The sequence below is a fragment of the Netta rufina genome (genome assembly GCF_964035555.1).
Source record: "Netta rufina genome assembly, chromosome: 2".
Lineage (NCBI taxonomy): Eukaryota > Metazoa > Chordata > Aves > Anseriformes > Anatidae > Netta > Netta rufina.
Window position 1 is genome coordinate 112,985,148 of NC_140124.1, and position 25,888 is coordinate 113,011,035.

General features: G+C 38.9%; 1 protein-coding gene across 2 annotated transcripts in view; it reads right to left on the minus strand.

The window, feature by feature from the left end:
• The window catches only part of SPIDR (scaffold protein involved in DNA repair), a 201,638-nt gene that overhangs the window by 24,581 nt on the left and 151,169 nt on the right, over nucleotides 1–25,888 (minus strand). For both annotated transcript variants that reach the window (XR_014618243.1, XM_084282627.1), the window contains exon 11: nucleotides 3,156–3,314. Coding sequence is in view for 1 of the 2 variants with exons in the window: in XM_084282627.1 (XP_084138753.1) it covers nucleotides 3,156–3,314 (159 nt within the window). In the remaining variant the exon portion in view is untranslated. The remainder of the gene's footprint in view (nucleotides 1–3,155; nucleotides 3,315–25,888) is intronic.

Genomic DNA, 25,888 nt, shown 5'->3' on the forward strand with positions numbered 1-25,888 from the left:
ATGCAGGTCAAGGAACAGTCATACAGGGAACAAGTACGAATGAGAGGGTGAAGAGAAAAGGTGTCAGGAAACAGACACTGAACCACATACGTGCTGTTAGTTCAGCTGCAACAGCACTGATACCCACCTTGTTCAATAGCCTCAAAACAGACTGGAAGAAACGCTGTGAATACGAGGCTGAACAAACCATGGCTACTTCACCATGACTCAGCCATGTTCATCTGTCTGACAGGATTGCCAGAAACTGGACAGCAAAGGGGAACACCACTTCCTCTACGTATACCAAGGGCAAGACTTCTTGCAACAATGGCCTGCAGAGTGTGTTTTACGTGGGGTTTGGGGCTTGCTCTGAAAACCATCTAAAGCAATGAAAGACCTTCAAACAATCTCATGACTCTTTAGAGCTGATCTCCCTAGTATTTGTTAAAGCACATGGGTATTTAGCATTGACAGTGTTTCTCTCAATGTAAGGCTACCGTAATTCTTATTTTTCACAGGGTCATTCTTGGTCAAGACAGGACGTGGTTCTATACGTTCATTTCCCACTTTCTGTTAGAACACTAATGTTTTAGTATCGGGAGGAGAAAAGGGTTTGGTTTCTCTTACTCATCTTACAGTACAGGTCAGTTCCAAAAATCAAGTCAGGTTTATAGCCAGGCTGTTGCCTGGATGCAAAATACCCTTTATTATAGATTTTCAGTTCTTGGAATGTAACTTTAGCTTACAACAGTGATCTTAAAAACACATTTGCTGGAATGATGTTAAATAGTACTTTAAATTAAATACTTGATGATGAGGATGGATGATGGCCTGGAATTTTTTTTGAACAATAGCAGTTCTCCATTGATACAAAAAGCTCAAGAACCTCTTGTACCTAAAAAATGAAAATGTCCTGTCTCGCAGAGGGACTGGGGAAGTGCTGTGTAAGAGAGATTACAGTCCATGTGACTGTGGGACAACATGCAAATATGGGATCTTATTAGCCATTGTTGGCTTTCTCCAGATCATGTGCTTCAGGGCAGAGAAAAAGTCATGATTTTTCCCTCATATTTCCTATATTTTATTCCCTTTTATCCATTTTAAAAGCCACTGTGAGACTCCAGGAAACAAACAGTTTAAGAGCCATCTCCTTCCAAAATGTAATTGGTGTTCTGGAAAAAAAAAAAAAAAAAAAAAAAGGCAGCAGTCTTTCTTGCAGGGCAGACCACATAGTTCTTCTTCAGTCATGTGCTGCAAGCCAAGGTTGGGCACTCACAGGCATATCCTATCATGTGCTTGGGTATACCACTGGCTCTGGAAACCCATTCATCCAGTGGCAATAAGTTCTACTGCCTAATTATGCTCTGTGTGAATAAGCACTCCCTTATATTCATTTCAGCTATGGCTTTACAGTGGTTTCCATCACACCTAGAATGACACAAAACGTGTCCTGACACTTAAAAGTAATAACAAGTTATAAAGCAGAACTTAGGCTGAAACAATTAAGAAAGAAATAAATCCCTAAACAATTCCCTCACCCACCCATCTTGTACATTGAAATCACGTTTTAACCACTGCACTGTCCCTGAAGCTACGCTAGCCATTTTCTTTTAATGTTTCCTAGCAGGGTTACCACCAGCACAGCTCCAGCTGAGCCACCAGCATTTTCAGCAGTGTGTCTTCTAATCGGCCTCAGAATAGCCAGAAGTAAGTTACTGCTGCTTTGAAACATAATTTACATTACAAGAAGTCTGTCTCTTATTAGCTAGGCCAAGTACTGGAAACACCAGCAGCCAGTTGTAAAACTTCGTTTGTATCCAGAATTCCAAAGCCATTATTTAATTTGTTTGGAAAAAATGTAACTTGAAAAAAAAGCCAACAAAATAATTAAATAAGAAGACGTGTTTGTTATTAAAGATCCATAAAAATGCAAGTAGGCTTGAAATCCAAAGGATCTGAAAATTAACACTGCAAGTACATAAAAAGAAAAGCATACTGAATAGGGATGGATGGAAAACAACAATTCCATTTTGCTAAACATTTCAAGGCTTTGAAATTTGTTTTTGTTCCAATGTGAAACAAAAATGAGACTTTCTGAAAGTTTTCATGAAATGAGAATGAGAGAGTATTCACTCCCTCTGGACCTGAAAAAAATCTTCCAACAAAACTGTCTCCAAAATAGATAATGTTTCTGTGAAACATTCTGGTTTTGATGAAACAGCATTTTTCAACAGGAAAAAAGTGTCAGCAGAAATATCATAGCCATTCTAATACCAGAGGCTTATCTAGATAGGATGTTTGTACCAGAATAATTATGTTGAGAATTAAATCAATCTAATTATATTTACACAGCTCCCCATGAGGATAACATATCACTTTCCATAGAAAGATACTCTGTAAGATAATTATCTATTTAAAGTTTTTTTTTTTTCTTGATTAAAAAACCTTCATTTTATTTCATGTAAAGAATATAAAAGGAATCACAGAATAAGTAAAATTAGAGAAGTACTATATATCAATTTGCTAATTATTTGAAGGGATTTTTCTATAAGGCTGTGAAAAATCTTATCCCAAAATAAGAACGATTTTATGGTTTGGTAGGTGTTTTTTTTTCTTTTTTTTTTCCTTTCTTTTTTCTTTTTTTTTTTTTTTTGGTGAGGGAAGAGTGCGGGAGCAGGAGGGTATGTTTAAAGAAACTTAAACTGTTCTTCCAAAACCATACAGGCCTAACTGAATTAAGCTCTCATATACCAAGGGAAATTCTTTGCTTGAAACTTCAACCCAGACTAGACATAACTGTAGAAAAACACACTATAATAAACAGCTCTGCAATGAGAAAGAGGTGAACTAGTATTTTAAGTCTTCGAATCTCCAGAAGAGGAAGAAAACTCTCATATTTTATGAAACATTGTATAAACCAATTCTAAATTTTTTTCTCTGCTAAGTGTGTATTTGTGTGTCAGTTTATTTATGCTGATTCAGGAGTATGGTTGGTTCAAGTACTGTAGGATCTAACTGATACCTACTGGATGTCCTGAAAACGGCAGTGAAGACATTTAATTGAACAAAGCCTGATTCAGTTGTTCCAAAGAATATTGACCACATAAATAAATAAAATGGCAGATCACCTCTGCCTGCCACAGCACTCCACACAATCTTCCATGAACCTTTCTCACCTTCCTCTTGTGGTTCTTTGCAAAATTTTCATTCCAGCTAAACAGCAGAATTTGCCTTCCCACCTCCGGCAGTACTGTTCAATGTCCTCTGCAGAACTGAGGGATTGCAGCTGTACTTCACTGAACATGCCATAGGCATCCTGGACAAGGAGGCATAACCTGCAAAACATTCCTCTGTCATTCATTTGTTCCTGTTTGTAAAAAAAATAGTTAGCAAATTTCTGAAAATTACATGACCAGCTTCAAAACAGGACTTACCCTCTACAACACCTAGAGAATTCCTACTAAATAATGAATACAAAAGTATGAGTAAACAAAACCAACATCAGTAAAGATTGTCCCATGCATATTTGCAGGAGGTAACAGGGCCAAGAAACAGAGAAGCCTGACTGAAAATGAGAATAAGGGTTAGGTAAACAAACTGCTAAGCGATATATGCTTTGTGTACCTATAAAGAAAAAAAGATAAACTTTTGCCTGACTTGAAGTGAATATTACAGTGCAGTCTGAACAACGATGCACACATATATGTGCATGTGTATAAATATAAAAAATCTGCTTAGAAGTAAACAAAGCAATACATTTCACAAGTAATAATCACAAACACTGGAACTGGTAAAGCAAGCATTATACTTTTTCTGACTTTTTTTAAAAGAGTCCTGAGCATGCAAGAAAGTAAAATGTATATTTTAATATTTTTTTTAAATGAAACTACAGATTATTAAATTCAACGTAAGGTAGAAGAAGCCCAGAGGGACTGTTTTAAGAAGGGAATTTTAAAAACTGCTAAACAAACAGTTTGATTAAAGTAATCTATGAAACCAGGGCTGGGAAATATTGCCTAACCAACTTGCTGGCATTTCCAGCAGATATAACCGTCATAGCAGATAGGGCAAAAACCAGTGGATGTCATACATTTAGATAGTCAAAAATGCATTTCCCAAGATTTTGCACCTGAGATGAGGAGCAACGATAGCATGAGTCATGGAGGAAGGAGGCTGCTGTCTACAAGATTGGTTTAATTGCCCCAAAAAGAGACAGTTAAGCACGGAAACTTTTCAAATGGCAACAAGAATTAGCTTTGATGTAGCACACACATCTTTATTTGCAATAAAACTCAGGGGCATATTAGGCAGCAGAATGCCTGAGCAATGTGCTATAGGTGACCCTGCTTGACCAGGGGGTTGGACAAGATGACCTCCAGAGGGCCCTTCCAACCTCAACCACTCTGTGTTTCTGTGATTTGGTTTATTTCAAAAGTACATGCCAAAACTAACTTCTCCAGAGCAGTACCATTGTTCACAGCAAGCCAGATCCAACTGCTTTTGGAGCACACCATATAATGTGTTACATGCATCCTAAAAGTATCCTACAGTAGTGATTACATCTTAAAAATAAAAACAGGAATAAAACAAACAAACAAACAAATTACCACATTTTAAATGAAATGAGCACCTACATTTGTCTGGAAGAAATCTATGGATATTCTCAGCAGGGAGGCTTAGGCACATGGAAGACCATCAATCAGAGTTTCCTTGTTCACTAAGAACTGTCTAGCTTTGGAGTAAACCCTTGAGAGGGCTGTATTCTACACAGGATACAACTCTGAAGCCTTTCAGACATCAGCAGATGTTCAAGCACCAGCTGAGAGTCCTCATTTCTCTTATTCAAGTGCTGGTTTTGAGGAGCAGGGTGTGGTAGGACTGAACACAAATGAAGTCCCCGTATTTTCCCTGTGTCTCTAGCTACAGGACATGCATGCAACAGGGTCTTTACCAGGCAAAGAAAGCTCAGGTGTAATTCCTCCACAGCCTGTCAGTGTTAAAAAGTCCTTCACAGCCATGAAATGCTGCCTCTACCCTGAGCAATGACAAATGGGATGAAAACAAGCACTGCTGTGATGTGTGGGCTGGAAGGATACATACCCTGATCTGTGGGATGAGTGATGTTCCCAGCCTAGAAAGTGGGACTGGCCTAACAATACAAACCTGAATCCTCAACAGCTCCATCCCTAGTTTTATTTTCTCTGTAGAACAAGAAGTGAGATGTGCCTTGTGCATCGGTATCACAAGATCATCTCCAGCTCATCAGAACAAAAACTGTTGTGCTATGGACACGACAGCCCAGAAGCAGAATAACAATGGTTTCCTGCCATGTTAGGACCTTGCAAGCATTTAAAAACTCTGTCAAGTTTTAACTGATTGGACTGAAACTTCTCTTGCTCTTGTTTTGTTTGGAAAAACAAAGCTAACACACTCTGGACTTTTCTGAAAATCAGATTGAGAACAGGAAAAAAAAAGCAAATTGTTTAGTTTATGTTAACAAAACATTCAGTGACGGTTATTTGTGAAAAATCAGGCTTTCGTATCTTGGAGCAAGGAAGGGCCAACTGAGTTAGTGTCCCAGATTTGATCAGTTCAGCAGCCTCTTAACTGATGACTGGAATTTCTCATGTCTTTAGTGAGACATAACCGAATGTAAGAAGTCTCAGACTAGCTGGCACCAGGCTCATATTAACTCCTCTGGGATATGTTAAGTACCCAAGTAAAATTAACTTGCGTGGTGCTGAATATATCGGTCACTGAATGTGCATTTCCCCAGTCCTTTCAAGCCAAGCATGGAGATGGCTGCCCTCAGGCATAGAAATCCCAACCTCCCAGGTCCCAGGCTGATGATTTCCCTACCTTCATGGTGACAGCTTAAACGGCTAGGGCAGGAAATGGATCTGACAAAAACAAATACTGTATTCTAATAATAACCATCATCATCAGATCAGCTACCTGGAAATGAACTCTCTGAAATTAAACTCCAAGTTGCATGGAGCACTACTTCTGGTTGAGGATGCATTTTCCAGGCAGGATTAGGAGGCTAAAGCTCCCTCCCCAGCTGTCTACTGTATGCAGCACAAAACATCCCAGGTCATACGATGGGGAATGGTCATCAGATGACCAAGCCTGATATACAGTAGAGGAAGAACTGCGTAACTCGAGGCGTGTGTGGCACTAATGTGTCCATTCATACTAGTAACGTGTCCATGATTATCGGCGTCATGAAGAAACATGGAGCAGCATGTGAAATGAATATATTCACTCACTTGGAAGACAATCTCACAAATTGGCTTCAGATGCCAGATTTTTAGTTTTTTTTTTTTTTTAGTCTAAAAGGTGAGGAACAACCCAAACTAACTGTACAAATGGAACTTCATACACAAACGTTCCCTGCTTCAGCACTCTTTACAAAATGGTTCAAATGAAATCATGACAAAAACTTGAAATATTCTCAACATCATTTGATGCATCTCATAGTGATTAACTAACTAATGCTACAGGTACCTGAGTAAGTGACAACTGTTTTTCCTGCCTAAGGACTACAATGAAATCAGCCGAATCCCACAACAGTTTCAGCGAAGCCTTTGGAGAACCATTCTCACATCTTCTGAAACTGGTTCTGTTCTAACGGGGCTGGCCTATTCTCCCACGTGCCTGGTGACAGGATGAGGGGGAATGGGCTACAGTTGAGCCAGGGGAGGTTTAGGTTGGATGTTAGGAAGAACTTCAACCAAAAGGGTTGTGAGGCATGGGAATGGGCTGCCCAGGAAAGTGGTGGAGTCACCATCCCTGGAGGTCTTTAAAAGACGTTTAGATGTAGAACTTAGGGATATGGTTTAGTGGAGGACTGGCTAGTGTTAGGTCAGAGGTTGGACTCTGTGACCTTGGAGGTCTCTTCCAACCTAGGTGATTCTGTGATTTCACGCACACTGTTAGCATCACTGCCAATGGTGTGTATGTAGTCCAGCTGCTTTCAGAGGCTGGTGATTCATGGCTTTAACTTCCTCACAGGCATTGGCTTTTTCCTTGTTTTCACTTTATTCCTAGAACAGTGAATTTATATCATTTTCTCATGTATTGCTGCCATATTGAAGCAAATGTTCTTGCAAATTAAGTTTCAGCAGCAAGCCTAACCGTGATAAAATAAATAGTTTGTTCCATAACTTTTGATCCCTTTGAAGCTCACTACCAGGATGAAAACTCGCATCTAACTTATGAGACAAGCTGAGAATTAAAAACTAGTATTTGTCCCCAGGAATTCAGCATTTTTATTTTATGCATATCAATTGCCAAATCTTTTTTTTTTTTCCTCATAATCAGCACAAACACACCTTTACCAATGGCTTGTCAGGAAGCATGGTACTGAACTGTTAGGAAACAACAAAAAAAGGAGAACACTGATATTTTTTTATCAGTGGTGCTCAGGCAGGGAGGAAATTAGGACCATCTTTATTTCTGGGACAATAGGATGCAACCCAGTGTAAGATGTGAATTTAAAATACAGTTTTGGAAACAGAAGTTTCTCATGCAAAGGAGCAGAGAATTCATTCCAGGAGTGAGGGGTGGCAGGAAAACCAGCAGAGGAGTGAATGTGGGAGATGTAGATTAAGGAAAAGGTGAAGTATGACTCATTGGTAATAACAAAGGGGGCGAAGATAGAGAATGATAAGAAAGTGAGGCAGAGATCAGCCCTTTTTTTTTTTTTTTTTTTTTTTTTTTAAGTAATGACACAGTAAGTCTCATGCAAAAGCTTGGGAAAATTTTGTTAATTTGCTAATAGCCAGGAGCAAGGATGGGGGCTGGGGGAAGATGAGACTGATTACTCTGCATTATTTCTATGACTGTGCTGATATTTAGGACAAAATGTCTCCTAGTAGAAATCTGGAGAGGATTACAGGATTACCCTGCCATGCCCTTCTCCTAGTTAGTCACTCTTTATAGGTGAAGAATAAAACTTTTTTTTTTTTTTTTTTTTTTTACTATTACTTTTATTTCACATGAAAAATCATAACTGTCCACACCGCTGCTTTGTATCAGGCAGGTGACTTTCTCGAGAGGTCAGAGTGACAAAAAATCTTCATCTTTGGTCTCTTCCAGACTCCTAAGTGTCCTCCAGCAGAAAAGAGTAAGAAAAATTACCCAAAGAGATGACGAAGGCAAGGAGGCCAGAACTGACTGGTGGTATGGGGATTGCCTTTACTGAGTCTTGTGAAAACAAGCAGCAGAAATTTGTCATAAATAGATCTGAACTAACTAGTAACTGTTTTGCCCTAGGACAGGAGGACAACCATGTGGACCACAGCAGCTTCCCTGCATGCAGAGCTAAGCTGTGCAGTCCAGCACAGACCATTGGGCAAATTCAACAACTTCTGCAGTGCTCAGAAGGGACTTCATTAGTCAGTGTTTCACTGGAAAGGAGGGAAAAGGAGGAATCAGGGAAATGCCTGAAAACTAATTGCATTGTATCAGCTCTGATATTTGTTCTTTATCTTAACCACCCAAGAGACAGCTGCTGCTGCTTTGTGTGTCAGAAGGGCTCCTTATCTCTTTGAGGTGCGGTCCCAGTAGAGGCATAAAGCACACATACATAAACACACATAAACAAAACTCCCCTCTCTCTTAAACACCAGAGGCACAACACTACCTACACAATTCCAATCCAGCAACTTGTCTGGTCAAGTCTCAAGGTGGAGCTGATTAACTCCTGCTAATATGGCTCAGATTCAAATTGTAACCTGCAGGACACCACCCTACTAGGATTTAATCTATCTGTACCTTACGCAGTCCTTGTGTTCCCCATTATCACTGAAAAATCAAAGCTCTGGCCTCAGGTCTAAACACTTAGGCACAACTATCCCCCCTACATCACCATAAGGATTTTCCTATTCAAAGCCCATATTCACTGGATCCCGATTTGCTTCTTGTTCCCTTTCAAAATGTATGAACCTGTTGTAGCCTTCCTTGTCCCCTCAAGATTCAGAGTAACCTGCTCTAAAATCCATGTCATCTGCTGTCACTAAATAGAAGCTCTATGGAGCTGCAGTAACTATGGATTGAATGATGCAAATACAAATGTATGATGATGATGACTAGCCCTTCTGTACCTAGGTCACAGAGGTAGACAGGTACAGAAGAAAACACAAGCATTGCTGTTTCCAGGGCTCCAAGGGCTCCAAGAAGACTCCTGATCACAACTCCCCCTAAATGTAGACATTTGTAGCACCCAAGCTGGTGCTTTGGTTTGTAGTACTCAGATGACCAAAATGGTAATCATTTGCTTCAAAAACTGGAGATTTAAAATTACTCAAAAGTAGGGTTTGTATGTTTTTCTTAGCCATTTATGGAAGCACCCAGAAGGAAACAGAGAAGAACACCATTCAGTAGTGCTGGACCTGGCCAAGACCGAACATGGCACACAGCTACCACTAGACACACAACTTCTCTCCAGCTAGAGACAATCCATCTTTAAGAAAGTATAGCTGGAAACTGTGCATGGGACAAGAATACAACCAGGGAAATAAGCAAGTCTTATCTCAGCATCTGAAATAGAAAATATGTACCAGAGGCCTCCCCAGGCTCAGGAAAGGAATCTCTTCTCAACATGCATGTAACAGAGTATTTATATAACACTTCGCAAATAACTTCCTATAGTAACTATACCAAAGCCATAATTCTGTATTTTCATTGGGTTTAATTACATTTTTATCCATAAGTTGAAAAAAATGATAAGCAGTGAGAGAGGTCATAAAATAATAGTTGCTTATTTTTACTCACTACCTTGGACAGTCAATTGCTTCAATACAAACCAGAAAATGCAACTTCCCCAAGACCCTTCACAAATCTCTACTTGCTCCACTTGTTTTTTCCATTTCTTCATTCAGGTTCATTCCTCCAGCTACTGTTTTCTGTCTATGACCTGAAGAAGCAGCACTTCTGTGGGACACTGCTTTCGTGCATACGAAGAGACACGTGCGAGCCAAACACATCAGCCTGACTGCCTTTTTAATGTGGAACATCCATGTAGTGAATGGAGCTCCACATCCTCAGTTTTCTGACTCAAAACGTGGAATACCAACTGCCTGGTGGGAACTACATACGACTGCTTGGGAGTGGGTGTAGCACTACACCAGACAGGTTTTGATATGTGCAGTGAACACCATGACACACTTAACAATTTTTCAGCGTAACCTTTTTCACCTATGAAGCTTTTCATATTGCACCAAATACTTTTTTTTAACTTCCCATCCCACACTAAGTGCACTGTCAAATCCTTAAACTGCTGATGTACTTTATCTGCTGTCAAAATTTTACTCAAAAGTAAACAAAATATTTTTCATGATAAAAAGACATTCCTGTCATGCACTCAAACACAACATGAAGCCTAAGCTATAATTTCAAACAGGTATAGAGCTGCATTTGACAGATATTTTCAGCATCATCTGATGGCTTCGCTTACCTCAGATTTGTAAACTAATAATGAAGTCTTTTATATTAATTTTAATCCAAAATCATTACATGATACAAAAAAAGAAAATAGCAATGGTTGGTTTGGGAGACAGAGAAAGTTAAGAAAAAATAAATGCCTAAGCATTGGCTAAAAAATGTACAATGGTTCAGCCACAACAAACCAGTAAGGCCCTCCCCCCTCCATGCATCTTCCCCTTCCAACACAGAACTGCACATAATTTATGGTTCTCTTACTAAGATACATTCCATACAGTTTGTTATGTAAATAAAAACAAATTTGGGGTTGTAACAGAAAAGCAAGCACATCAGGTCATCCCAGCTTGCTTCAGACTCAAACTGGAAACTGTAGTAGCTTTAGAAACAGAAACGATGCACATACTCCTCAGGTTCCTCAGTGTCCACAGTAACACAACTTCAGCATGGAATCCCATTACAATCCCTTGGGTATTTCATGATTTACTAAGAGGCAAAATGTACATTTCAGAAACTTATAGGCTCAGCTGAAAACTTATGTCTCTGTTATGGATGATCTCCAGTAGAAAAATCGTGTTCCAAATATAACGTGCAATTACCATCCAGTCACTTACAGTACTTATCTGTGAATCTGAGGAGGGGTTCTTTGTTTATTTTTTTAATCTTAAGACTTCGTAATTACTGTTTTGGCATCCAAGAATTCCAACAGTCAGTGAGGTGCTGCCAAAAGATCTTCTCCTGCAAGGTGCCCTGCACCCCCCTTTCCAAGAAAATCAGCATTCAACTGCTGGTTCTGGCAACATTTCACATTATCTTTGCTGTGCTACGTTTCCTCCACGCCTCAGATCCTTACACGTAAAAATCAGAATAAAAGTCCTGCCCTCAAAGGGTGATTGGAAAACCATAGCTGAATGGTAGCATCTAGGAGGAGAGGTCCAAAAAATCTATGTGCTAGCTCCTGCTTGAGGTGGGGAAGGAGGTTATATATATATAAGTATATATTGTGTGTGTGTGTGTGTGTGTGTGTAGATAAACAGTTGGCTTGCAGTAACTACCCATATCTTGTAAGCTACAGGGTTCAGAGAACTAGAAACTCCTTCTGCAGAACCCATGGCAAGTGCTTTACAGAATTACAGCATCTGGAATGAAGCAAGCACACGGCAGCAGCGGCACTGGTTGTGCTTACCTTTCAAGATATTATTTCTGGATTCACATGATTTACTTCTAAACCACATAGACTGCAAATGGGAGCTTAGAAGACTTTATTTAAAAAAAAAAAAAAAAGGAAAAAATAATGTGAGTATAAAAAAAAAAATAAAAAGCACTGCTGATTTCAGAAGGGACAGGACATCCCAAAATGCATTCTTGGTATTACAGCCCTGCACATGTGACTCCTCAGTGCATGTGAAAGGTAACTGAAATATAATAACATTGCAGGATTTCTTACAGAGCCGTGTCTGTATTCAATAAGACATTCTGCTGTTTCAGTGCCACATCATCTCACCGAAATAGCACAAAACTATAATATTCACCAAAGTAAACAGCAGAACTCAGTGCAAGGAAGAAAAGCAGAAGTGAAATCTTGTTGGGGCTCCTTCCCTGGCAGAAAGGCTAACTTTCTACTCTTCCTTCCAGGGGTCTGTCGTTGCTGTTTTGCACTCACGTTGTTTTCCTTTCCTGTCATTTGTTGGCTTCATTTCCTAGGTGTGTGTCTAAATGAGGGAGAGGGAGCGTGTTTGTGTGTGCATGTAGCATGTTTACAAGAGTTATGGTAGCTGTTCTCAGCAGTCCACCGAGAATTCTAGGAAACGGCCCCTGTTATTTTATTCTAGGTCAATGTCAGCTCATGTCAGGCAGGAAAGATCACACAGGACAGCTCGCTCAATCGCGCAGTCCTGGACGGAGGCCTCAATGGGAGAGAGAAAGCAAGCAAGCTGCGAGTGGGCGGAGTGCCTTCCCAGCACTCTACCAACCACCGCACAAGGAATTATGATAAACACCACTCTGGAAACCAGATACAACAGTACATTGTGTTCTTCTTCTGAAAAACAACCAGACTTCTGCTCACTTAAAGTAAACAGTTAATCCTGTTTATCTTTTTTTTTTTTTTCTTGATGAGTTGTTAACAGAACAATCTCTTCTGCAAAGCAAGTAAGAGGTTCATCCCTTAAATTCATACTCATTTTCTCTTCCTTCAAGAAAAAAAAAATCAATACGTAAACTTTCTACTATCGGCAAACAGTGTGGAATAACAATCTTTCTTGGCTTAAACTGACTTAACAAAGCGATGCCAAAACTGAATGAAACCTTTCCCTCACTTACATATTTTATTTTGGAAAACTGAAGTCCCAAACAGAGAGTTCTATTCATCTCATTTAACTATTCCTTTTCCAACGAGAACAAGCAAAACTGATAAAACATATAAATTAATCAGGATGTGTGGTGCCCTTGCAGCCTGAGCAAACAGTGCATTGTATGCATAGATCAGCTACAACCATGGGGGTGTTCTCAGGTTTTCTCTGCAAGCCAAAAAAAAAAGAGAATTCAGAGTAAATGCCTGCAGATGAAGTAATAATTTTTGTTGTTGTTTTCAAAATATATGCTTACTGTGCAAATTCATGATGTCTCTGACTTTCAGTATTAAAATTGATTAATTAGAAAAGCACATGGAAGTGATTATCTTGTTTTGTTGAAGTCTCTACACTATACCTCTTTAACTACTTCTTACTGGAGAGTCCAGCTGAGTCCACTGAAAGCTACCAGCTTTTCCAAGGGGAATTCTAATTTTTAGCACTTAGGAATTTAAATAGTTCTGAAAGTCAATAACGAGAGTGTGCTTAACATCCCCAGTCAGTAAAAGCTTGTTGATTTAGCTATTTATAATCATAAAAATACGTGATTTGCAAAACTTAAAAAGGAGAAGGAAAATATTCCCAGTTTATTTTTACCCATCTTGCAAGCTCCGGATCTAAGATTCTGGGTTTTCTGTGCAACAGATGTCAGCCAGTGCAAAAAGGTAAATTCAGGTCTGGGAAGGTAACAAAATGAAAGTCTGGTTTTCATATATATATATATATTGAATATTTTACATGTGAAACTTTTGTATTTTTACATTTGTTTGTTTGTTTCTCCCTTGAGATTCTTTTTTTTTTTCACTCTTTTGCAACAATTGCTGAATTTACTCAGCCTGGGGGATCTAAGTGACAGAACAGGTCTCTGAAGTGCCAGAACAGGACAAAGCAGTGCTATTTCCCTTTACAGAAACCGAGCTCTGGAGGCAGCCAGCAGCAGGCCAAGGCCAGAAGCTAAGCTCAACAGAAGCCCCTGAGGAGCAGCCCGGCGCTCAGCCCAGCTAGGACTGGAAGAGCCTGTACTGGGAGGCCAAGAGCTGCTGAACGCTTCATATTGCTCCAAGAGCCCCTGCCTCCCCCTCACGCCTGCCTGGGAAGAGCACTGTTGCTCCCTCAGATTGGGTTCAGCCCACCCGATTCCTCCCAAAATCGATGGATGGCCCACAGCGCTGGGAAGGGCCCAGCAGCCCTGAGCAGTGCAGCCCTGGGCGGCGGGGAGAAGCAATGTGCTTTGATGAAACTCCTCTCCAGGGGAGCCTGAGGAGAACACGGTGTTATCTGCTTGTTGGAGAAACTCCTGTGCCCGGGAGAAGCAAGTGGTACATCTGAATGATTTAGGGTGGTGTTACAACCCACATATGAAAGAGGACTCCCTTCGGCTGGCCACCACTACGGCCTACGTCAGCCGAGAGGGATGGGGACAAGAGGCGAATTGATGGGAGACCATTAGGAGATGAAGCAACAGCAGGAGGAAAGTGGGGAAGGTGAAGAAAACAAAGATTTGGAGGAAATGTGCTCTGGTATTACCTCTTTCCCACTTCCTTTCTTACACCTTGCTGTTCTCCATATCTCTAGTCGTTACAGATTAGGAGAAAAAATGCTGGTCTGTGGCAACACCAGTATAATCCCAGGGATGCACTGTGAGCATTACTGATGGAGTATTTTCCCAGATACATTTGGATTTATCTTTTTTTTTTTAATCAGAAATTAAGGACACAATGAGCACTGCTGTACAGGAAGTGCAGATGTCAACAGTTTTCCAATGTGAAAATAAAAAAAATAAAATCGTTACCCTTCTAAGCTTCCATTTGAACTTGTCAAGATGAGAAAACTCCTTTTTCACTGTAGGTCAAGTAAAGCTTTATAAATTACTTTTAAACAAGCAGCAGGTTTGGGCCGTGATCCAAAACTCACTCAAATTAACATTTCTGCATTTGATTTCAATAAACTTCATTTCATGTTGTGTAGCAGGTGGAAAAAACACCTGGGCAGCACCAGTAACATTCCTCCACCTTGATTTCACTCAACCATTTATGCAAATTCCATGTTTCTCTTTTAAAACCACCTGAACTGAACACCAATCAGGGATCAAACACTGAAATTATTTCTATACACATCACATTTCCAATTTCCTATGACTTCAAAGAATCACTTTTAGCAGGATCAGAACCTGGAGCACAGCACAATACAGGCAAAGAGAATCTCTTATTTCTTTCATTGCTTTGGCTATCTTCAGATGTGCATGGAGATTTAAAATACTCTGTGTTCTAGTGAGAAATGTCCTACAAACAAAGAAACAAAACCCCTCTGTTACAGCACCTTAGTCACAATTATCGTCTACAGATGATAGTCTCTGCTTTATTTCTCATGTATGTGGAACATTATTTTATTGCAATGACATAATCAGTCATTACACTGGATTTAAATAATAACTCTAGTGAATTACTGAGACACAATGTGCCTGGTATACCTGATTCCAATTTTCCCTCACCACTATAAGAAAAAAAAATAGCCCTGAAAATAAGAATCTGTTCAAATATCAGTAGAGCACAGCTTGTTCACACCACATGTATTCCAGGAGAGAGAAAAAGACGACCAAATCTAATCAAAACTACAGGAAGAGTTTAGAGAGACAAAAGATAATCATGTAAATTAGAACTGGATTAGGGCCCTTACTAAATCTATCTATTCATGCCAAAAGAGGTGATTTAATATTCTGTGGTTACAATTCTGGTTTTGTGTCTTATCCAAAAGAATATCAACAATAGCACATTGTTCTCCTACCACGTTGCTGATGTTACAGCCTCAGATTTGATTCAGCACAGGCTTGAAGGGAGAGTAACAGCCACAGAAGCACTGCTTCCCTTGCCACTGCATTTTCCTTAGATGTCACCCATTCCAGGCCAGCAGGAGATGTAACATCACAGCCAAGATAACAAGATACCTTTTGTGTTTAAGAAGTGTGGTTTCCTGTTGATAGATAGCATTTTGTATTGTCACATTTGTTGTCTCACCTTTTTTCCTGTCACACATTCCTTCCCTAATTGAGACTTCACTATACTGCACTGAGCAAGCATTAAGACAGGCACAATGATTTCTACCTGCCTGTAGAGCACTTGATACTTAGCAAAAGCCCTGATCCTCACTGGAGAATCTGGGTTGCACAAAACCAAATCAATCCAAAGCTATGGTGTACAAGGATGAACTATTTAAACATCATGCTGCTACTTGTCCTTCTTAACAACAGGCAGTAGGGCTAGCATTTGGATTTTCAGAGTCCTGTCATCATCTTAGCAGCTGAATTTTTCCCTCTCAGGCTCTCCACTGAGTAGGATCTCTTGTCATTGTAGTCCAGGCTGCTGGACTAATGCTTCAGCCTGGCTTGACCCCCAGACCACAACAGAGCAGTTAAACAATCATTGGATGGAGATCTGAAGGTTATATCAAGAGTACTCTTCCCTACTGGATGTGTAGTAAAAGAAGCAGAGAGCCATCAGCATATGAAGATGATGATATTCTACGTAAGTATAGGCATATTTTTATGCACTGTCTGTTGCCATGGGACACCTTGCTCATGGTGTGATCTCCACTGCCAGGTAGAGACAGTGCCAATTTTGAATCATAGTGCACTATGTAACTTGTGTGCTCCAAAGTTGAAGCATAAAAAGAGCTTACATTCAAAAAATGGGAATATTCTAAAACAACTAGAAGCAAGACTTCCAAAATACATTCTCAAGAACAGGAGACAAAATGTCTATGTTAATACGAGTACTTTATGACCAGCCAATTTTCAAACATGTTTCCAAACTTCCACTGCTGCAAGAAGTGTGAAACAAAAATACATGAAAACACAGTAAGTGAATCCCAGTTGGATTAATCTAAGCATTTTGTTTCACAAATTAATAATAAAAAAAGTTTAAAAATCATAACTGAAATGGTATTTCTAAACAAGTGGTTTTAGAGTAGGAAAATGGCATGGTTTCATAACATAGCATTTCAGCAATTTCACAATTTTTCAATTGGTTGTACAAGCTTTTCATAAGTTTTTCTTTTTTACAAGATGATTTGACAAAAAATTATTTCTTTGAAAAATTCCCAATAATTTTTTTCCTAGAAATATTTTTCAAAACTGTAATGCAGTAACTATTCATTAATTTTCAAGGCTTTGTTTTGACAGAACAATTACCCAGCATACCAAAGAATAGCATGTTTTTAAAGTACAAGCAATGCTGAACAGTAAGAGGTGAAAATGTAACACATACATCTTTACCTCCCTCTCTTTTTCTATTGAAATAGCTGTTTCAACATACAACTTCTTCTTAAATAGAAGCAAAACTTGGGAAAGTTGTAAAACTCCTGTGTGTGTGCAAATTGTCTTTGTTTACATCTTTTCTGATTGTTAAAAATATATTAAGGCTTAGGAAAAGTAGAAACCTAGTGTAAACAGCTAAACTTTAAACTTAGGGAAAAACAAAACAAAACAAAACAAAACAAAATTGGGTCCTCTACAGAAAAATCAAAAAGTTGAAACTGCTTGCAACAGTTGGAGGCCCAACATAATTACAGCTGTCTTCCCAGGGGGAAATGGAGCCTGGGTCCAGCCCCGATCCTGAAAAGATGACATGAAAAGAGAGACTGTACTCCTGTGTACCTGAAATGGAGGCACTGGGTTGCATGTGGGAACAGCAATCTGGTTGAACATGACCATGTATTTGGGAGCAGCTGGTGGAAAAGCCCACAGAGAAACCTGAAGACAAGGGGCTAATTTCAGCCTCCCTGTTGCCTTACTTTATCTAGACTGCCCGCCAGCCATTAAGCGGTGCTGACTCTGAAAAGCAAACTATAAAACCCAGATCAGAAGATCAGATCCAGCAATTAACTGCACCCATGGATTTCAGAAGTGGTTTACATGCATTGCCATAAAATAATAATAATAAAAAAACGCAGAGGGTACAAACACTTATGAGAATTTTCTGGGAGAAGAGTTGGTAACTACAACCTGTATATAACTCTGTTTGGATGTGTCATTATCACTAATTTTAATTCTGAAATGGCAACAGGCGTGAACTGTATTTCACTGCACTTTTTAAGCCAGTTACCTAAATAGGTTCTCTTAATGGCAGTCCCACAAAATATGATAAAAATGTTCCACATGCTGATTTTTTTTTTAAATTTGTACAGAAGTTTAATTCACCACAAAACTTTCCTTTCTTGACCAAAGACAACTCTTTGAGCACAGTTAGTTGTAAATAAACATGCATGTATAAATATATATACATTTTCATATAGCTTTAAACCAAATATACAACTGCAAAGGCACAAGAAGCATTCTATTTCAGGGGAATGTTCCCAGCCTAGTTTGACCTAATATGACAAGACAGGATGCCCAAGGAAAAACTTTGAAGGTTCGAAAAGCATTGAAAGGTAGCAGAGCAAGACAGTAGGAAGAACTGACTTTCTTTAGAAAGTGAATGCTTTCCTGGTTGCCAGCCAAATCAACACTGAAAATCATATAATTCACATGCTATGTGTTTTGAAGAATTCAATTTATATATGCAAAAATGTTGTTCATCTACAGTACAGCTAAAGATTAATGTTCTTGTAGGGCAAGCGAATGTGATAGCATCTGATTTAGGATAGGACTCCAAAAAAATATTTAATTTCATTCTACACTTGTGTAATTTGCATTCGTAACTCTCTCTTTTCTCTCCCATCCATTTCCTCTTTTCTCCCCAGCTTGTCACGTGTTTTTCAGTGCTGCATATACTGACCTCTGCGTATGCACTGACCCCTAAATTTCAACATTAGCTATCAATGAAAGATTCCCGCTATTTGTCATTTTTTCATTCCAGTGTGGACATCAGTTTTAATCCCACAGCTGGGATGTTAATGTATTGCAGCCCTTATATAAACAGTCTTTTCTTTGTATGCTTTATTTTATGATTTTTAATGATTATTATGATATTAAGTGGTAGGAGCTGGGACACATCAACTTTGTAAATACAGCTACACTAACAACATCTAATTAATGAAGTGGCAAGAATGTTTTGTAGAAGTCAGTTGCATTTCCTTAGTGAGCAATATTGGTTTCTTGCTAAAGTACATCAGTTAACAAAAGATTATGCAGGGCAGGGTAGGAGAAGAACCTGAATGAAAGATATTTCTGTTCTACATACTCAAGTCAGCAACAGAGAAGCAGAAATCCTAAAGAATCAGTAGAGATTTACCTTGGGACTATGGTTAACTTCTCCAGCATCAGTGTTCATAAACCTCGGTAACCAAACAGCTGTGTCAGATGCTGGAGAGAAATATTCTCCTCTATTTTTGTCTACTGGAAGAACGCTGACAATTCGTCTACTTCAACAAGGCTTATAAGGTGTTAGTTATTCAGCTTTGGAAGCACAGGAATGGAAGCTGGTGTTATAACTGTTAAATATCAGGATTATGATAATTATCACACTGTTCTTCTTGCTCCACTAACTCAGTTAATTAAGGTTGCCTGAGAAGATTGCCTAACCCTGACCACTGTGTAAGAGTCATAAAGTGGTTCAAACTTCGGGTATTTGCAGTTGTGGAGTGGGTTGCTTGATTTCAGCATCACAGCGGGTGAGATGGAGTAAGAGGGAAGGGATCCTGTGCACCCCTGGCTAGTTTTCTCACCTACAGGCTGAACTAACAAATATTAAAGTGGAAGACAAAGAAAGCATCAGTGGACTGCAATTCATTTGTCCTGTCCACTGTGCAAAAAGGGACCAAACTGCACAATTTGGGACAAATAATTAATACTATAATTAATCGTATTTACATGAGAATCTCAGAGATATTCTTTACTTATTTACTTCTCATTTGGTGGCAATAAAGTCTCCAGAGACAGCAAAGGTTACTGTTGATACTTTAAAATACCCCAAATAAAATTTGCTACAAATCCTTTGGCGTGTATTTTAAGTATCTCATCACATAACATTTCTGGCAATGCACAGCTTTACAAGTTTATGACCCAGCTGGAGAATTTAGACATGGTAAATTGAGGTTTACAAAAAATTATACAAGACTGGTTACTGGGTAGCCAACAAAGCTGTGCATCACCAGTGGACCATCACTAATTTCTCCAGAATTAACCACAACAAGCTTTAACCACAACAAGTTTTCTGTATTTTGTACACTGGTATACAGGTAGAGAGATGGTTCCACTACAGAAATACATCTTGCAGTTCCAACTCTCATGCAACTTGTATCATGTAAACAGAGATTTCAAAACAATTTATGTGAAGCCTACACCAGGCAGAGATAAAGTACCATGTATTTACACATCACACAAAAATGTCTTGAAATCTTATCATGGGTGCTTACAAAGTGACTGTCACAGAAAGGAAGAATGTTATCTTTCAGCACTGCAGCAGCATGTTAAGATACACTAAGAAACTTCCACTCTGGCCTTGCACTTCATTACATCTTAGCCAGAAATTTTCCAGACGGAAAACAATGCCAGCAAGGGACGGCAAGGAATGCCTTTCCATTGTCTTTTCCAGTTCTTTCCAACACCTCTGTAGAATCAAGTCAAAATGCACCGAGAGTTGGGATGAGGCCAGTTTGCAGTACGTGGGTTAAGACACAGAATAATGCCATGTGAAAAGAAATAGACATCTATTATCTCTGATGACAAAAGGCTGTGTAAATCTGAAGTAAAACCATCCAAAGAAAACAGAAACCAGAATTTTCAAAGCTTAAGGTCAGAATACTTGGTCTACCTACACAAATTTACCTTCCATGTTTGACTTGTTTTGTACAACATTTGTGATATTAAAAGCAGTTTTGGACAGAAACTTAAGATAGGCAATCTCAGGACACGGCAAGCTTTTTAAGTTGTTTTTAAATTTGTAGTTGAGTAATGAAAGAAATATTAACATCTCCACCTACACTTCCCCACAAACTAAACTTCTTAATGACCAGATTCAACTAGGAAAATGCTGAGCTTCTCATGACGTGCTTCTGAGTGCTCTGTAGATTTCAAGAACATTTGTGTTTCCTGTAATGTTGTCTTCTGAACTGTGACTTGAAATCGTTTCCACTCAAGTATTTTTTCTGTCAAACTGTAAAATTCTTACTTTATGTGCTCTGCAAGAACAGCAAGATTTCAACTAATTTCTTCCATATGCACATGTAGATATAAATATATACACATACACACAAATATAAATATATCCATATCAAGTCTGCAGACTAGGGAATATCAACACTCAGCATCCACAAACTAAAAAGCAGTTTCATGTCATTAAGGATTCAGTGGAGATGCCAGATGAAGATATCCAACCAGTTTCATTCCCCACTCCTAAGCTGTAGGACACTGTCCTCCCTCCTCCTTCATACCTGTGCAAAACCGGTTGAGGTAGCACAGCAAAACAGTTCAGAGAACTGACCCAGCTTTAACAAATGAATCACAGAAGGAAAAAATAAAGTTATTTTTCCTTTGCATCAGTTTGCTGACTTAGCATCACAAGCAGCTGTTCTAACTCAACTGAATGGGCATCCTGGCACATCAGGAGCAGCAGGACAGCTCACCAGGATGAAAGGTGGGGAGAGGGAAGTGAATTTGTTCAACCTACCTAAAATTTTAAATGGGGATGCTATTTAATGGTCTGTTTTAGTGACTTTCTATTTTATTTATAAATCCCTCTAGTGATATCTGCAACTGTTGACGTATACCAGAGTGAAAAATTATTGTATTCAAATGAACATAACTCCAATATCTCATTTGCTCAGACTGAGGCAGATCAGCTGGTAAATGAGACAGTTGCAGAAAACATTTCCTTTAGTTTATTACTTCGTACTTGCAAGAAGTAGGGACAGCTAAAGGTTTGTTTGTTTGTTTGTTTGTTTGTTTTTCCCATATTAAGCAAAATACAATCCATGTTAACATTTTATAATCATGAATTATTGACTACGTCAGTAACATCTTTCTTGCTGATTTAAAAAGAAAAAAAAAAGTCATGTTTGTTGTTTTTAAAGAACCAAATGGATCTAAATTGTCAGACTCTGGGTCATCATTAAGCATAGGCCAGAGCATTGGCACGAATGACTGTGTTGTGAAGCCTAAAAGCTTTATTTGGTTTTTAGTTCACATTCCTGCAGAGTGAGACATTCTTAATTCGGGAGAGCTACGGGTAAACATTTATGGGAAAAAATTATTAAATATTTCCTTTCACAAAGGTGGGAGGCAAAAACAAAAACAAAACCTCAACACAATGCTAACGGTGGTCTTTAACTATTAAAATTCAGCAAGGCAAGCGAGGTATCTACCCTGCTTCCTTGGACCTTTTATTACTGGAAGGCTGATTTCCCTCCACTGTTCTCCCTAATGAACTATGCTCATTAAGGAACATGCTATGTTTATTTTCAGCTAGGGACAGCATTATACATACGTGAATATGGCTACTAAGTAGCCTTTTCCATTATATGGAGACAATAGCAATTATTTGAGCTCTTTGTACACTTGCACTTGTATTTAACATTAGAGAGGAAGTGAAAATACTTACAAGGGTAATGATACTTATTACAACACCTGATGTAACACATAACTACTGGTCACTTCCCAAACCTCTCTCTGAACTCCAGTAGCCTTTGAGAGCTGTTTGTTGCAATTCAGTTTATGACACAATGTTTTACATGTCCTTATTCTAAAAGACTCTTGAAAGATGAAGCCTCTCTGAAGAGCTTCTCACTAAATATGAAACATGCTCTGCTTGCAGATGATTTCAGAATTTTAAGCAAACAGAAAACATTGCTTATTCACCCCGGTGAGAGATGTCATTGCACAGATGGGTCTGAGGCTGAAGAGGACAAAATGCATGACTCCAAGGAAAGGCAGAATACGGGTTTTTCTCCTGGCTGTAGCTCTCAGTGCTCCAGCTTGCTCATTTGTCTGAGTTTGAGACGTCTACAGGAAAGCCTAAGAACATATATCAGATGTGTCTTGATCTCCGTGTGCTGAGAGCAGAGTCCTACCCTCACTGTACAAGCAGGAACATGCTGGCCTGGCTGCAGATCATGGATATCAAAGCTCTGTTCCTCCTTTGACCAAAATAAGACACATACTTGCTCTATTGAAAATTCAGACACATGCACGCCATCCCTGCTGTGCTTCAAGCTGTATGCGATTTTCAGCCATTAATGAAATAGAAGCAGACTGATGGGTACAAGAAAAGAGCATGGACACACCAAAGAGTACATTGCTTTCCTCAGTAGCAAATAATTTCCAAAGAATCTCTTCCCTGGCTCCCTAGGAAGGGCGTTCCTCTCCTGTTCCCTCTTTACTTGTTAAAACTGAAGTCAAAAGAGTTTGCAGTAGATGAGTGAATCTCTGAGAGCATCCTGGTAGCTCCTTCCAGTCAGGCTGCAAAGATCTGAAACCTTCTCAGCATTTTACTATGACTGTAGAAGGGTCAAGGTTTTATTGGTACTTCCAACGCTTGATGCAGTTTCCCCATGGACTCCCCAGCATAGCTCAAGAATAATTCTGAGGTGCAGTCAATATAGCGAAACCTAGGGTGCATGTTTTCCTGAAACGTTAGACAAACATCTAGAAGACTTGTACCACCATGACAGTGCCATAGCACAAAAAGCCAGTAAGTCAATAACAATAAAGCACATCTTGTTCCTCAGATGTCTAAAGGAACCACAAGCCAAAGATTTAACTTCTTAAAGAGCAGACAAATATATGTACATATATATGTTAGTTTCATAACACCGTGTGCCACCAAAATTATGTGTTAAAATGTCATACAGCTTGGCAGTGGTGGAGAAGAAAAGACAATTCAAAAACAGAACAAGCAGGAAGAAAAGAAGCTACTTTTTCCTGGGTATTGAGCTATGCTAAATGACTAGTCCTTCTCAGGAAGTCTCAAGCACCATTATTGTTTGACTGTTTTACTAGTCAAACTACTGCCTCTTGTTCTAGGTAAACTGGGAGTATTAATTAGTTGATAGTCATATGTAACTGCAAGGATGTGGCATGTGAATTTAAACAGCAATCTTACCTGCTCAAAACTTTTGGTGGAATAATTGCAGATTTCTAATAATGGATGATAAAATGATGGCATTTCACTTTTTACTGGAGATTTCAGAACTGTTGACTAATGTATTTAAAATATAGCCAACGTGAAGTCTTTTTAACAAATGCAAGGTTTATTTGCATGTTGCTTACTATATTTTTTTCTAGGAAACAATAAAAGATTAAAATGACCTAACAAAACATCAAGATAGTATGACATGGTGAAAAGGATAATCCTACCTGATTGCCACACCTTTTCAAAGTACGTATAGCCTATTGTTCCATGTTTTTTAGAATGTCAAGCAACATATGAAATGATAATCTGGACCTAAATAAAAGTAGGCTAGTTAAAAATTCCTTATTTATTTACAGCGTGAAATGAGTTGGCACTTCAAGTATTTGACTAGCAACATCTTTCCTCAGTATCTAAGCTAGACTATTTAAATAGCCAACCCCAGACTATTCTCACGGCATGAAACAAGCTAATAGCAAACCAAAATTTTTCTTCACCCGTTAAAAACATTCACCAGACAGCTTTAAATACCACCAGAAATGCTTACTGTTGCTATTATTATGGTAGCTGAAAGCAAGAAGGCAGCTGTAAGTCTTTATGGCAGGAAAAATTGAATTATAATATTGTATTTTTTTAGTGTTTCCTTAATGCAATTACCTGATTCTTGTATTTTGTCACTCTGGGAGTAGCACTGAGGATTGTTAGCAGAATTACAAGAGATGGAAAGATGAAGAAAGAAAAGACCCTGACAATGTAATGAACACTTTTGAGTTTAAAAGCCCTGCACAATGAAGGGTTTGAGTTTTCTGTTTTAATGATGGGAAGTATTACTCAAGCTTCATACAGGGGTCACTTCACATTTCTTTCCCGTTCTCTCATAACACATGTATACGAAGCTTAAATATGTTCTTTTAATTGAAAGAGGGTTCCTTCAGCTATTCATGGCTTTTTACTTTTGTTACTCATAGCTGGTCAGTGCTTTGCATCAACTTAAAAGAATAACATGGACAGATGTGTTTTTAAAGCGAGGAAATCCCAACAACTCACAGAAATGAGCAATGAATGCGCTAACAACTTCTGAGTGAGTAGATGAGGGGACAAGAAGGAAGCAAGGTCAAACCTTTGGTCAATCCACCATGAAAGACTGCTATAGTGGGGTCTGACAGCCAAACCTTGCCAAGCAGAGCAAAACTGCAATGCAAGTGTAGCTCTCCTGCCCCTGGCCCCACAAAGTAATAGATGCTTGCTCTCAACAAGCCATGCATGTTTAAACACACAGTTTCTCCTCCCTCTCTTATTATCAGGTTAGAATTAGTGATTATCTGATGAATAAATTGTTACTCAATTACCACTTAACCCTATCCCCATCAATTAATCCTAGGCACACCTTTCAGACCACAATTAAAAAAAGAAAAAAAAGAAAAAAAGCTAATCTCCTCCTCTTCTTTTCCCACATCTTCTTCCCCTCCTCCCTTTTCCACTTCCCCAAATTAACACGTACTTTTCTTGTTTCAGACCCAAGAACTAGAAAGTCCTCTATGATTTTTCTACAAGGGATGAACAGGAGATGCTGGTCCCAACCCTAACTTCTGCAGACAATACTCTGCTCTCACCTTTTGGAAAAGCCTGGGTGAGTGCTACAGGATTTCAGTTCTAGCAGAACTCCCCAAAAAGTGGCCCCATGTTGCTGCACATCCTTTGACTCTCCTCACTCCTCCAATACTATTTTCTTGCATTCTTTTTAATCTCTCAGCTCCTTTCAGAGAAGCAGCTCCTTAGTGCAACTCAGTTCATTTGTTCAGGAAAAAAAAATCATTCACCCCAAATAAACAGACTGCTTTAGACATGAAACAGTCAAAATAAATAAAAAATCATGAATAAAATTTTGATCACTATTTTGCTATATTCCACATGCTCTGTAAATGGCATATATTGTATGCCATGTGCCAAAAAGATTCATATACAGTGTTGACTTTTTTTTTTTGTTCCCCATAATGTTTGGAATACCACACTACACAGGGTGCAAGGAGATAAGATCATTTAGGTAAGCAAAAT